Genomic DNA, 15,691 nt, shown 5'->3' on the forward strand with positions numbered 1-15,691 from the left:
CACTCTGGCGGGCTGCATCTAAGGACCGTTCTTTCTACAGGTCACACAGCATACTTGAGCCTTTATTCCCACGGGTGTATTTATTCTTGTCTTCCCTCTTTTCCTGTCCAACAGGCTTTTCGAAAAGTGGAACAACCACTTCTGGACGCCTGACACTACCAGGAAGAACCCCAGGGGGTATCTAATATTATTTTCAAGTGTTCATATATGGGCTATGTCCCTGCGCTTATTAATGCCACACCAGCAGCTCTGACCATCACCGTCTTTTCCTGTTAAGGTTGTGATTTAGGACAGCGTGTCTCAAAGCGTGGGCCACCGAACCCGAGGGTTGGGGGGCCCTGACAGTCCTTAAGGGGTTTCATGGGGTTAAAACGATATTCACAATGATACCAAGATATGACTTGTCTTTTCCACTGCGTGGCTTTCTGCACCATGGGTGCAACAGAGACGGAGGATGGAACTATGGGCTACTCGGCACAAATCAAGACAATAGCATCAATGGACTAGCATTGCAGAAATCGTCATGGGACATAGTAATGTCCAGTACAGGGGATCCCTTTTATTAGATATTGATCTTTGCATAGACATCTTTTGACAAGATAGAAAGTACCCATAAGAAATTCCACTGTCCACTGAAGTGGGATGGTTGTGGTCAGCTGAACTAGGCACTTTTTCATGGGACACCGTTTCTCTGACTTATGAACAGTGGTTATTCAGAGTGGGACGGCTGCAGAAATTTTCTCAAAAACGAACGAAGAGAGCCTGTTGTTTCAAGGGAAAGAGCCGACAGTAATTGTTGGTGATGACCAAAGTCTATCTTTCCAGCATAAAATCTGAATTTCGAAAAACATGAAACACATGCCGCCATACACTTGGCAGCTTCCGGACTCATGAAGTCTTCTCTGACAAAGATCAGTGGTGATATTAACAGATGAGACTTTTTGATCTTGTATAATGAACTGTGTCACCTGGAAGACATTCATAACTAAGGGAATCAGAATTTTCCAAAGGACCCAAACCAGATGTTATAAAACTGTGGGTGTGGACAAATATAGATTTGAATGCAGCTGAGTAGAAAAGTACATGGATGGGGTGGCGGAGTCCACGTCGCAGCGAACCTTTAGGGAGGGGCTGCCGAGATCCGGTATAAAATGAAAGTATCCATAATGAACTGAAACGGCTCATGGAATAGTTCCTTGTCCAGCCACATGTTTACGTGAGACCAGACTGTTTTCACACACTTTCATCAAAACACCAAGTGCAGCAAACTGAGTGCAGAAGCGGGGGTCATCCAGCTGTCTGCCCCAATCTTCTGTCACGGCATTAGAGAGATGTGCAAACTGATGTTGAACAGTGATGCTCTTCTCATGATGCTATTTTTGTTGTTGATGTTTTGTTTTAAATAATGAGTTATTTCAACTAAAAGTATGGTGTGTATGTTAACATGTAAATATGAAGGGTTTATCATTAGTTTCAGTGAACTAGGACCTGGCCGGTTGACTCAGTGATAGAGCATTGGCCTGGCATGTGGCTGTCCCAGGTTTAATTCCCAGTCAGGGCACACAGGAGAAGTGACCATCTTCTTCTCTCCCTTCCCCCCTCTTGCTTCTCTCTCTCTTTTCCCCTCCTGCAGCCATGGCTCGATTGGAGCGAGTTGGCCCCAGGTACTGAGGATGGCTCCATGGCCTCTGCCTCAAGCACTAAGAAGAGCTCGGTTGCTGAGCAACAGAGTGACACCCCAGATGGGCAGAGCATCGCCCTCTAGTGGGCTTGCCAGGTGGATCCCAGTTGGGGCACATGCAGGTGTCTGTCTCTCTACCTCCCTCTTCTCGTGACTACAGAAATAATAATAAATGAACAACTAAATAGTGTACTAAACATTTCTCAGTTTTAATTTTTAATGCCACAAATATCAATAGATGCGACTCACATAAATAAAAGCCCTTGGGGGGGGGTCCTTCCTAATTTTTGAGAGTGTCAAGTTTCCTAGGAATAAATAGTTTGAGAACTGGCAAAAAGAAGAAGAGGACATAGCCAAAAGCAGGGGTCCCCAAACTACGGCCCGCATGCGGCCCCCTAAGGCCATTTATCCGGCCCCTGCCGCATTTCTGGAAGAAGCACCTCTTTCATTGGTGGTCATTGAGAGGAGCACATTGACCATCTCATTAGCCAAAAGCAAACCCATAGTTCCCATTGAAAAACTGGTCAGTTTGTTGATTTAAATTTACTTGTTCTTTATTTTAAATATTGTATTGGTTCCCGTTTTGTTTTTTTACTTTAAAATAAGATATGTGCAGTGTGCATAGGGATTTGTTCATAGTTTTTTATAGTCCGGCCCTCCAACGGTCTGAGGGACAGTGAACTGGCCCCCTGTGTAAAAAGTTTGGGGACCCCTGGCCTAAGGGATGAGGAAAGAAGGGAAAGGTAAAAAGGAGACGGAGGTCCATTGAGCACCCAGCGAGAGAGTTCAGGCTTATAGCTACCATTCCGCTCCACAGAGCTGGGGACACATCACTGTCTTTAGATAAATGGCAAACACGATCACCAAGCCCTTGCTGGTTTTGCAACACTGGCGATTGAGAAAATCTCCTCCAACCTGATCAACATTGGGAAGGAAGACAAACATCAGAGCCCCCCTGCTGCGCTCACCTGCTCCGCTGGGAGAGGAGGTGCACGCATGCTGCGTGGCCGCAGTGCATAGCGTAGGCCAGGGGCGTGCTCTCGTTGATGTCTTGCAGGTGGCTGTCCACGCCCAGGTCCAGCAGCGACTGTACACAGTCTGCCTTCCCTGCAGCAGCCGCCCAGTGCAGAGGCGTCCTGGGGGGTTCACGCGGGAGGGAACAACACAGGCGTTTGAGCACATGAGTGGACGGGATGACCAGCCCGCACAGCTCCTGCCTCAGGCCAGGTGGGCAGGAGAAACGTGTTGCTATTTAGTGTGGGAACAATGTGTGTCCAAGGGGCCTCAGGGCGATGGTGGATGTGTGTGTGTGGGCCTTTCCTCTGACCTAAGGGCTCCCTGGCCTTCCACCTTCTCTGGCCTTTCTGAAGAATTTCCTAGAAGAGGAAGCAGTGGGTACAGAGTCTGACCAATCTTAAGGCCCTTTATACTTCATACCAAACTGCCTTCCGATGGCACACCCTTTTACCATCGGGGTCCCCAGTTCCTTCCACGAGTGAGTGCTGTTCCCATCTTAAAAGCTCTTTGCAGGTGGGTAGGCAAACTGGCAAAATGGTACTTCACTATTATTCTATTTTGTATTTATTTAACTAATGGAGAGGTAGAACTTTGGAAATGTATGTTTACATGCCCCCTGAGTTTCTTCATTGAAATTACTCAATGCCCTTCGCCCCTTGTTCTGTTGGAGTGTTTGTCTTTCTTACCAATTTATCTGGGCTTTATACATATTAAATGCATTAATCTTTCATAGGATATGCTTATGCAAATATTTCCTCTACTTTGTTACTTGACTTGTTAGTTGTTAGTGATTTTCCATAAAATTAAAAAAAAACACGCACATATATAAATACCTCTTCATTTCTTTTGTTTCTTTTATGATTTTATGCTCAGAAAGCTCTTCATCAGCCAGAAGGAAAATAAATACTCACCAGTATTTAAACCTTTATTAAGATGAAAAACCAGTATTTTCTTAATAAAATGAAAAAAAGAAAAGAAAAAGCCAGAGACTTTGGAGAAAATCTTTGCGAAGTGCACATCCAACGGAGGGTTTAGATTCAGGATATATAAAAATCATTCAAAACTGAATAAGAGAACACACAGAATCGTTTTAAAAATTAGCCAAAGGTCAGAACAAACATATCACCAAAGAAGACATACAAATGGTTAAGGAAGTGCACAAAAAGGCGTTCAATGAACGTTCAAATAACTCTTAGAATGGCCAAAATTAAAAAAAAAAAAAGAAACAAATAAACAAAGAAGCCTGGCAACACCGGTGCTGGCTCTCTGACACGTTGCTGGTGGGAATGCAAAGTGGTAAAGTCGCTCTGGATGAGAGTCCGCTCCTCCCGCAGTTGAACAGAGACTGACCACAGGGAGCGAGCGGTCTCACTTCCAGGTAGCACTTAAGGTAGAGACAAGGAAATGTAGGGGCACACAAACAGCGGCACGTGAATGGCTGTTGATAGCAGCATTATTCAGAATGGCTCCAACGTGGAAACAACCCAACGTCCTTCAACAGCCGAATGTCTCCACAGACTGCAGTGCATCCGCGCGATGGAATAAAACTCAGTGATAAAGAAGAACGGCCTACGGCTATGGGGATGGACACAGACGAATCTCAAAGGCAGTCTGCCCAGTGAAATATGTCAACCTCAGCAAATTGCCTGCTGCCTGCTTCCAAGTCCATGGCGTTCTAGAGAGAAGAGAAGCCATCCGTTGGCTTCAGAGTCGGGAGAGGGCTAATGAAAGGACAGCCAGAGTTGAAGTTGGAATGGATGGAACTGTTCTGAATCTCGTTTGTGGTGGTTACATGAATCCATGCACAGGCGGCTAACAGTCCTATAACTGTAAACCGTTACCACCAACAACAAAAAGTCAATTTTATTAAATGTGAATTTAAACAAATCAGTCGCTTCTTCTATATTTATCTGGATTAAAATCAACAAAGTGTGCATGTGTCTGTAGGTGCATGTTGGTATGTGGGGTGAGGGGGGGAGCCGATCTGACTGGTTTTCCAGCGACAAAGCTGAGTGTCTCTGCACCGTGACTAATGTGGTCCGATCGTATTTCAGATCTTGACCTTGTAAGTCTGTTTCTACTCTTCCTCTTTTTTCCCTCATTTAAGATGATGCTTGACTTTGTGCTCAGCCTCAGGGAAGGAGGAAGCAGGAGAGATAAGAGAAACAGTGTCTTTCTGTTTCCAGAGCCAAGCCCAGAGCTGAAAGCAGATCTGGGGCAAAGCAGTCCCCAGCAACAGAAAGAGCCCCCTTCAGCGGTCAAGGTGGGGGGGGGGAGAGCAGAAAGGACTGTGGAACCCGAGAGCAAAGGGGACCAGAACCCGGCTTCCTTGGCTGAGCTGCTGGGAAGTAGGGGCGGGGATATCTGTGTGGCTATCAAGGCCTTGGGACCCTAGGAGGTTAAGGGGAGCATAGGGATGAGGACCTTCCTATAGATGGGGTTTCTGGCGAAAAGAATGGCTAGTCTTCCTATCAGTCACTCTGGGAAGGACCCATCCCGGAGAAGACAAGGAGGGAATGGGAGGCCTGTCCTTGGCCTTGCGCTGGGGTTGCCCTTGTCCTGCGAGCCCAGTGGTCTCTTAGACACAGAGGCAGCCGGGGATGGATGGAGCAGGGTCAGTGGGGGCTCCCTTCCGTGAAGAAGCTCGGGCCGCATTATTTGTAGAGTTGCTATGTTTACAGCATCCAAAGTTCCTCTGTGTAGATTATGTTCTCTGTCAATCAAACATCCCTTTCCTCCTATTATGCTATGGGCAGCAATTTGAGAACACTTTAAAGGACCATATATTTTTTTAATATACTGATCAATCACACTGTTAATTTGAATACAGTATGTGGCAGATAGGCTTTATCCCATTCTACATGAGAGAGGTCTACAGGCAATATCTGGGACACCAGTTAGATGAGACACCACTTAGAATACACTCTACTGTTTAGAGACTATGTTGCAATAAGTTCACTTGCAGGGTTGGACATTAATCAATTCAGGTGCACTAACATAATAGTTTACTTTGGAGCACTGATGAAATACTCCTTTATGAGAACGGCTGAGACCAATTGTTTTCATCCTTTTGACCAGTGGTAGTCAACCTGGTCCCTACCACTAGTGGCATTCTAGCTTTCATGGTGGGCGGTAGCAGAGCAACCAAGGTCTAAATAAAAAGATAGATTTAACTATAGTAAGTTGTTTTATAGAGATTTATTCTGCCAAACTTAGCGAAAACCTGACATAAAGTACTTGGTAAGTAATTATTACTATATGCTTTAACTTGCTGCAACTCTGCTTTATAAATGTTATAAAGTAAAGTTACTTCTGTACTTTATAAATCAATGTTACTGTGAAACTGGTGGGCAGTTAAAAATTTTACTACTAACAGAGATACAAAAGTGGGTGGTGGGTATAAAAAGGTTGACTACCTCTGCTTTTGACCAGCAATGCAGAAGAAGCAGTCCAGATAAACAGACAGGGGGAAACTTAAATTGGTTTTGTGGAGGACTGAAGGGAACCTACAGACAATGTTTCTTAGTACAGGGTCCTTGTGGGTGATCTGTCTTATCCAAGGTCAGGTTATCTATCCTTTTGTTCCTTTCTTATCTCTAAGCCTCGCGCCCTAGAGGAACTCTAACTTAGGCAACATCCTGTCACAGTGACTGGCCTCGGCTCTCACAGTGAGGTGTGGACAGTGGGGGCCTGCGATTCAGAAGAAATGTGTTGAGATGAGCCCCAGTGAGGAGGTGGTGAGCGGTGATGATGCATATAAGACCACAGTATTGGTCAAGGGATCGGGGGCCAAGGAATGATTTACAGGACATGGAAACATTCCCCAGAGAATCCCAGAAATGTGTAGGGAGAATTGCATAAAAGACGATCCTCCCTGAAGATAAATCAGTTGGGTATCAAAGGAAAGTGTGACCTTACAGACTGATGCAACGTGGGACATTTAATCTATACCAGCTATTACTGGGGTGTACGTGCAGTGCCAATGATCTTAGGCTAGTACTGCCATGTTTACATATCGTAGATATATGATGTATAGTATTTTAATACCTAGGAGGACAGGTTTCCCTATAGTTTTCTCCTTCCTTCCTTCCCTTCTTCCTTCCTTCCTTCCTTTCTTCCTTCCTTCCTTCCTTCCTTCCCTCCTCCCACCCTCCCCCCACACCTTCTCCCTCCCTCTCTCCCTCCCCTCCCCCTTCTTCTCCCCTCCTCTCCCCTTCCTTCCTTCTCACTCTCTCTCTCTCTCTTTAAATCACCACCTTATTTATCTTCCCTTTTCACAAAACTTTTCCCTCCACTAAGAAAGAGGAAAGGGAAGTCACAATTACCACAATGGCTGAAAACACTAATACCTAATGAGATTCTGAACAGTTCTCCTCTGAACATAAGCTTACAGCTTCATCGTGACGGTGCAGCTACCTGATGCAGAAAACGGGACACGAAACAGGCCAGCGGCAGCCCGTGCGTGTGAGCTGGGCAGCCATCGGGCTCCAGAGCAGGAAGGAGGGGCTCCTGGAGACTTCCCTTCACCTTGAACTTGCCCAGCACCCCACCTTCCGCACTGTTTTCTTCCCTCGGTTTCCCTTTCTCCCCTGAGGCCCCAGGGAACGGGAGTCTCTTTGCTTCGTGTATGATGGTACAAAATGGGAAATGTTCCATTCGGAGGTGGTTCTAGGAGTATTTGAAGTAAGCAGACTTTCCTCCAGCCTCCCATTCCAATGAGTTTCTTTCACTTTTCTCCCCCTATGACCAGAATCCTTACCCCTTCTCAGCTGCTCAGGATCGACACCTTTCTTAGGAAATGTCTAGCTTCCCCTGAGCAGACTTTCATGTTAGTCAAAGTCAGCCTGTCCACGACCAATCAACACCTCTGAGACTCATGTGCAACCCAGCACCCCCACCCCCACAAGCATTTCAGGTATCAGGGAGTCGTTTGTGGTCTCTGAAATCAGGATGAGTAAGTGGCTAATTTCACCCTTCAGAGAAAGAGGGTAAAAAAAACAAACCCACACAATATACAAACCTTAGACTTCCTTTTAGTCTTATTTTCTGTTACATTATTTGATTTCCATGCACTTCAAGTCCTGACCTAAACAAGGGTTAGTTAGCTACGTGTTGTGATGGAGCAGCTCTGGTGGTCGGCTGTGGGTGAAGCACACGGGGTGGGGGAAGCGCTTCATCTGGGAGACACAGGTAGGAGTCCCCACGGAGGTGCTACTTGCCCCTGAGCTGAGTCTCTTCACTTCCCAGGATCCCGCCTCCTTTTCTGTGCCAACACCTCTTTAATGATTAAAATTTTTTAAAAACCAAGCAAACACTAATAAGTTCTCATCTCATTCTGACTACAGAGCCTCTTGGGTGCGCTTGTAGGGACAACAAAACTTGTTGACTTTATGACATAATTCAGGAGTGAAGAAACACCATTAAGAACAAAAAGTTCCTACAGCAGGAAGCTGGTAGAGAGAGCCTTCTGAGAATACCAGGGACGTTTAGCCAAAAAGTGGAAACTCTGACAACACCGGGCAGTCTCAGTGTATCTCTTCATAACAATGACTTTTCCCTGCCCTGACTAAAATAGAGCAGCGTGCATGGTCACCAGCATTACTGGCAATAAAGGCCAAGTCCTACCAGGGTAACTCCTTATTCATGTGCTTTCTGTTGAGATGAACATTTGGAGAAGGTGAGTGCGCTGTTCCCAACACTTTCTGAGTTACTATGGATACCTGTCGTCTGCATCCAGAGCCTGCAGGTTACACTCGGGGACTTTGGCCAGCTCGGCGATGATGTCACTGAAGCCTGCGGCGGCGGCCATGTGCACACACGTCTTCCCACTCTCGTCGTCGTGATTGATGATGGACGGACCCTGGTGATGGCTCAGAATGATGGAGCACAGGGCTCTGTTTCCACTCTGGAAAAGAGAGCCGGAGAGAGAGTTTGTTTCGGACAACCCGGCGTTCCTCCCTGTTCGCGCATGTGCAGGTGAAAACACCAAGCAAAACAATTCCAAAAAAGGGAAAAAAGAAAATACATTCTATCAAACCGCCAATGCGTTTCCTCTCGTCTCAAGTCACTGCAGAGATGATTATCTCCCGTAAGAGCTACGCTGTCCTCTGTTATTAGGAACCCAAGGAAGACTTACATTAGACACAGATGTAAATGACGGACACCAGAACCAGAGGGGTGCTTGGGCCACCAAGACAGCACCTTGCTCGTTAAAACTACTCGTCTTGTTTCCCCTCTGGGTTCGAGAGGTTGACCACTGGGGAGCCAGCAGAGTTTAACATCCACGTTCACCAAATGACCATGATGAGTACTGACTGGGGGCTCCCTCAGACTGGGGATTCTCACCACAAGCACAGACACTCCGAGGGGCCTGCCCCATCTTGCAACTCGGCTCCTGGTGGTTCCCGACCCCCCAGTCTCCCACAGAGAGGCAGGACTGTGTGTGCCAAGGCTGCCTTGTCCAATCAGACTTCACTTACAAGACACACGTTCAAAGCCGTGAGTGTAATTAAGATTTCCAGATGGTGACCACAGAGCATCACAGCCCGAGCCCAGGGCTCCCTTGAGGCCTGCTATGGATGCTATGGCCGCAAGCCCATGGAGCAGTCCCTGCCACAGTGTGTTTCTTCCCTTCCTCCCCCCTTTCTCTCACACCCTCTCTGTCCTCCATCCTTCCTTCGTCTAACAAGGATTCTGAAACAACCTGGGTCAAGTTCTGTGGCTACATGGAGCACACCTAAGCTTTGTGCCAGCTTCATCAGCTTTTCTAAGATATTTTTCACCTGATGTTACTTAAGCGTATTTTTCTGGGGACTAAACTACATCTAAAACAATCGACACTTTCCTTCCCAGTCCTGGCAAACCCCCTTTAAAAACACTGGCCATTTAAGAAGGAAAACAGAAGCAGAAGGAGTATCAGCTCAATGGACTGATTTTGTTTCCAATCCCATGGAAGAGCAAAGGAATGCAGGTTGCCAAGGTAACTCAAAGGGCAAAATGGCCCCACCCTGCAATGCTCTTCCTGTGTGTCAGCCCGGATGGAAAGAACAGAGCCCTCGGGAGCTGGAGTGTCACAGCTCCTCCTGACAAGTGAAGACTCTCTGTGATGCGGGTGGTTGAGGCCAGGCAGGTTCGCACTGGATTTGGGCAGACCACAGGAGAACGGTGGAGCTGAAAGGTATTGGGTCATTTCCCTTTATTGGATTCTTGCAACTGGCAGGCGAGCAATCATGAAAACTGCCCCTCAGGATGATGGGCAAGCGATCAGGAAAACCTCCCAGGGGGAAAGTACCCATAGCCTTATATAGGCGCGCGCACACACACACACACACACACACACACACACACACACACACACAGCTTTCTGCCATGTGCTCATGCACTAATCATACAAAGTGCTCACAACCAGAAAGCAAGTGAGCAAGCCTAACACAGCTGTTTTCCTTCCATACTCTCACCTCTGACCCTTTCCTCCAAAATGCCTCTTGTCCTGAACTCTCCAGACAAAGCCTTTGCCTATGACCTTTAGGGGGTAGTCATGGATTCACAGTGAGGAGCAGGGAAGCAGTGTGGACTCCTTACTCAGGAAAATGTAGGCCAAAAATGCACACAGCCCCCCACACAATAATCCACACAACAGTAGGGTTTCTGCTAGGGATCTGTCCTGCTCATCATTTTACCTCCCAATGCCGGGTGTATAGGGGGAGCTTAAGAAATACATTTGCTAAGGGGTTGAGGACGTAAGAGAGGGAGGCCTTATGCTTCCACACACTCATGGCCAACATGCAAATACCTCGGGCAGGACTAGACATGGCTTCAGCGCCCGCTGATACAAATTCATGTCTCATCGTGGTTTGCAACTCCAGCTGCACATCCCGTCTCCTGGGGATAGGGGGAGCTTTAAAGCGTATGGGTGCCTGGGCTCCACCCCTGAACAACGGACAGAAACTCTAAGGGTGTGGGGCCTAGGTTTCAGTATTGCTTAAAAGCTCTCCAACCGAGTCTAATGGGCCGACAGGACTGAAGTCAGTGCATTTGCTTAAAAGCCTCACTATTCAGCAGAGAGAACAAATACAAAGGTATGAGTGTGATACCTAGGCTGCAGTGGAGGAAATCAAGGGCCATGATAAGAATGGCCATCTTTTCCAACGACACTTTTGCTGTCACACACACCGTGTCAGTCGCACGCCAAAGACACCCTGAGAGGTCAGCAAGCAGGGTTGCTGACTTTGCTCAGACAGAGCCAGGTCGGTGAAGGCAGATTCAGATTTTCTGAGTTGAGTACATTGTATTTTTTTTCCTGGTTTTGCCAAACAGCCTCTTTAAGGATAAGAACAGGGGTTCCCACCCCCGAAGAGCCCAACTCAGCAGGTGTGCCTGCAGTAGGGTCTGCTGGTCACCCACAGCCAGGCCTGGCCAAGTCTAGGACAGCCGCTCTAAACTGGAGGTGGGTGCGGGAAGGGGGACGTGGATGCACACGGGTCCGAGTGCCCGGGGAGGGCTGTTCAGCGTGCCCATACGTGAGCCCGCCCCAGACAGCAGCAGGTGGAGTGAACACAGAGGGAATGCCTGATTGTGGTGTCACGCTGACCTCAGCTCACAGCTGTCATCCATGGGACACCTCCTGAATGCCCAGCCAAGCTGCCGCTGGGGCCACTGTTATGGTGGTGACCCTGGCCTAGCCAGGGGACTGGGCCCTAAGGGGCAGGGACCAGCCTGTGGGGGGGCAGGGCCGGCAACTAGACACTGAACGTGCTATGAGCAGGTTGAGGGGACAAAGCCAGCCTTCCCACCACACAGCCCTGCCCTGGGCTGGCTGGGTACAGAGTAACAGCAGCCGTGGTCAGAGGGACAAAAACAGAGCAGTTTCCAAATCACTGCCATTTCCTCCTGACCTCAGGCACTTATGTCGGCCCTGAAAGTAGCAGGTGCCCATGTGGGCAGACTCTGCTCTGGCCAGCATCCTGCAGCCACTTGGCACAGGTGCCCTTTCTGGCTGAGGGAAGTAAACAGGGGTGTCCATGTGAGTCATCAAGAGACAGAGTGGGGGGCAGGCCTGCTGAGGGGCACACAGGGTCACCATCCTCGATGGGACGGGATGGGTAACCCATACATAGGTAACCATTCAGTAAGCGTCAGCTGTTGTCCTTCTTCCACTTTTTTCTGGCCTGTGGACTTCTGGGGCCTACTCTGATGTTTTGGGTTGTGTAGACTCCCTTTTGATGTAGCGATGTTGGAGCCATGATCGTCAGCACAGAATTCAGGGTCACCTGGGATTCCTCTGCTTTGCAGGTTGGGGAGGAAGTAAAGAGTCGTGGCCTAAAGACTTAGAAGAGGCTTTCTTGGTAAATCTTTGAAGGCTTATCCTATTGTATTATACTTGTGAGCCCGTGTCAAAAGCTGAGGTAGAGAGCAAGAGGGTGTGAGTGTGTGTGTGTGTGTGTGAGTGTGAGAAATATATGTAAGGATGTGCCTGTTTTATGTGTATGTGGCGGTATGTATGAAAGTGTCTGTAAGTGTATGACTGTGTATATATGTGTGTAGCTGTGTTTAACCCTTTGAGTAGTGAGTTTTTTTCATGCTTGCTGACCCTCTGGGAGTGAGTATTTTTTCAATAAATGAAATGAGTTTCAGTTATAGTTTTATTAACTTAAAATCATGTTTGTTTAATAACCAATTTATTGAAACAAGAAGAACATACATTGCCTTTTTTTAATGTTGCCTTACACATGTACGGCTGTACTCTGGATGGTCAGGAGGCCCAAGGATGTACATGAACTTTCATACTACTCAAAGGGTTAAGTATGTGTGACTGTGTTTTGTGTGTGTGTGCATGTGTGAGTGACTGATTGTGTGTGCGTGTGTATGGCTGTCTGTGTGTGTGTATGTGAGTGTGTGAGTGTGTGAGTGTGTGAGTGTGTGTGTGGGAAGCCGAGGCAGGTACTAACCGATTGTCTATAACTCCCCCCCTTTCTCTTGGCAGGGTTTCCTCTCAACAATTGATGTATCCAAACCCTTTAAAATGACAGATCTGCTCCTGTACCCTGGATACAAATGGAGGGGAGGGGACTCTTCCTTTTTCAAACATGGAAACTCCACACCAGAGTCAGGGCCGTACCTTCGAGCACCCCGCCTCCCAGGTCTGATGTACTCAGAGCATCATTAACAAGAGTCCTACCTGGACCGCCCAGTGCAGAGCCGTCTTAAAGTCCTTATCCACAAGGGTGGGATCGGCCCCCTTCTTCAGCAGTATGTGGGTGTGCTGAGGTTGGTTGTGGAAAGCTGCCCAGTGGAGGGGTGTCATTCCCTATAAAACCAAAGTCAGAGAGGGCAGAGATGAGCACAGCCTCCTGGTGAGGGCGGTGGAATCCACACTTTCCCCAGGACAGCGGGCCACCACCAGTAGCGCCAGTTGCTGCCCTGTCAGTTCAGGCATTCCTTAAGTCATTTATTCAGCACGTACTTGTTGAGCTCCTCCTTTGTGCCAGGCACATAGGTGTTGAAGACACTACAGGGAATAAGATACACAAGGTCCTTGTCCCCATGGGAACTGTACTGTGGGAGGGGAAGATGGACAATAAACGCACACAAACGAGCCAGAGGATTTTTTTGGGTGCCATCTGCTAGAAAGAACGCACACATAGCGCCATAAAGGAGCAACCCTGGGGCAGTGACTGTGACATGACCTTGGGGAGCTGGTCTGGGGGAAGAGGCTGGTCCCTGTGACAGGAGGCATGCTAGGATGTCACCTCCACCACAAGGGCAGTGCACTGTCTGTTTTACTGCTGGATCCCCCGTTACTACAGTTGGTGAATGAATGAATGAATGAATGAATGAATGAATGAATGATGAAGAGGGAGAAGGGGAGAGCCATGTGAAGGAAGGTTGGATGGGGAGACAGGGGCCGACCCTGTATAAGGCTTTTGGATTTTATTCTTAACCGATGGAAGGACTGTTGACAGGATCTGATTTACGCTATTGTGAAATCACTCTGGCCAGGTGGAGAACCGACATGGATTAGTCAGTCTGGTGAATCCTGGTTTCATTCAGAGTGGAAGGTCACACACGTTCGGCATCATTAAATAATGAAGTGAACTTGTGACGGCCTCTTGTCCTTACCCACACAGCTCAATGGCATGAGATACATCTAAAATGATTCCAGATCACGATAAGTGGGACAGAGAGTGTGGAGGTGTTGAGAAGCTTACATGCCTCTCTGCAGATGATACGATGTGAAGATAGGAGTCACTACTCTGGCCTTTGCTCCATCTGCACCATGCTGAGTGGAAGAGCTGGATCTAGCTGGGGGTGCAGGGATGATGTTATCCCAGGGTTCGTCCTCACTGATCCAGAGACTTTTGTGAGTCCTTATAGGTATTATTACACAATCTCCAAGCAGCCTCCCGATTAAGTACAGTGGTCCCTTGTCTACCACGGGGATTAGGTTCCAGAACCCTCTGCGATAGGCGAAATCTGCAGAGTAGCGACCTTACATCTATTTTATTATTTATATATTTTAAAGGCTTTATAAACCCTCCCCACACTTTTATAAACCTTTCCCATACTGTTATTAACCTCTCCCACACTCTTATAAACACTTCCTATGCTGTTAAACACTTTCTACATATTTATTTATTTATTTATTTTTGTATTTTTCTGAAGCTGGAAACAGGGAGAGACAGTCAGACAGACTCCCGCATGCACCCGACCGGGATCCACCCGCACGCCCACCAGGGGCGACGCTCTGCCCACCAGGGGGCGATGCTCTGCCCCTCCAGGGCGTCGCTCTGTTGCGACCAGAGCCACTCTAGTGCCTGGGGCAGAGGCCAAGGAGCCATCCCCAGTGCCCGGGCCATCTTTGCTCCAATGGAGCCTTGGCTGCGGGAGGGGAAGAGAGAGACAGAGAGGAAGGAGAGGGGGAGGGGTGGAGAAGCAAATGGGCACTTCTCCTGTGTGCCCTGGCCCGGAATCGAACCCAGGACTTCTGCACGCCAGGCCAATGCTCTACCACTGAGCCAACCGGCCAGGGCTACATATTTTATTTTGATTTAATACTCTTTTAATATGTTTTAATTAATATTTAATTTTTTTTCAATTTTTTAGGCTAGAAAATGCTTATTTACCACAAAAATAATTCAAATAATAAATATACAAAAATACCTATATACTGCAAAATCCCACAATATAGCAAAAAATCTGCAATACAAAATTAGATATATACAATTTACAAATACGCGATACAGTGAGACCGCAAAAAGTGAACCACGATATGGCAAGGGATGACTGTATTGTGGCAAAATCTGCTACGTGCTCCCCAAACTCTATGTCCTCCTTCTCCAGGGCACACAGACTACACTTCCCAGACTCCCTGCACACAGGTATGGTGTGAGACTGAGTCCCTGACCACAGCCACATGATCACTGTAAGGAAGCCCCTTCAGGCCCGCCCAGAACGCAAAGCCCATGGGGCCCTGCATGCCTTTCTCTTCCCTCCCCCAACTATGGAATGCAGGGGAGACCAGGCTGGACAACGCGCTGGAACCATGAGATTGAAGAGCCTGCAGCCCCGACTGAGCAGGTGGAACAGGGCCCCTGGTTCATCAGCCCTGGCCTCTGATGTTGGCAGGACCTGAACAAGCTTACCCTGTGCCAGGCCCCCCATAAGATTTGGGGCTGTTTGCCGCAGTGGCAGGTGCCACTCAACTTCTCAGTTTCTGGAAGAGGAAGCAGAGCCCCAGAGAAGTCCCCAGGCCCGTGAGTGAGCACGGAACAGAATCTAGGATGTGAGGTCTGTGGGCACTGGCCTTCAGTGTGAAGTCCCCTCGGCCAGAGTGCCATAATTGTCACTCAGTCATGGTCTGCTTTCAAGTTTCAAGGGTCAGCCACAGCACTGAGCCTGCAGAGATCCTCATGAGCAGTGGTCCCCAACCTTTTTTGGGCCACGGACTGGTTTAATGTCAGAAAATATTTTCACAGACCGGCCTTTAGGGTGAGA

General features: G+C 48.0%; 1 protein-coding gene and 1 long non-coding RNA gene across 2 annotated transcripts in view; one reads left to right on the forward strand and one right to left on the reverse strand.

Annotated features, from left to right (window-relative positions):
• Positions 1 to 15,691, reverse strand: part of ANKRD55 (ankyrin repeat domain 55) — an 80,490-nt gene that overhangs the window by 13,384 nt on the left and 51,415 nt on the right. Inside the window, exons 6-8 of the mRNA XM_066253565.1 lie at positions 12,876 to 13,004; positions 8,419 to 8,603; positions 2,650 to 2,817 (exon numbers count right to left, since the gene is read on the reverse strand). Coding sequence (XP_066109662.1) covers positions 2,650 to 2,817; positions 8,419 to 8,603; positions 12,876 to 13,004 — 482 coding nt within the window. The remainder of the gene's footprint in view (positions 1 to 2,649; positions 2,818 to 8,418; positions 8,604 to 12,875; positions 13,005 to 15,691) is intronic.
• On the forward strand, positions 11,024 to 12,821 carry LOC136320373 (uncharacterized). The gene is made up of 3 exons (XR_010728324.1): positions 11,024 to 11,144; positions 11,990 to 12,042; positions 12,681 to 12,821. It is a non-coding gene; the product is annotated as an uncharacterized lncRNA (long non-coding RNA).

The sequence above is a fragment of the Saccopteryx bilineata genome, chromosome 1 (assembly GCF_036850765.1).
Source record: "Saccopteryx bilineata isolate mSacBil1 chromosome 1, mSacBil1_pri_phased_curated, whole genome shotgun sequence".
NCBI classification, from domain to species: Eukaryota; Metazoa; Chordata; class Mammalia; order Chiroptera; family Emballonuridae; genus Saccopteryx; species Saccopteryx bilineata.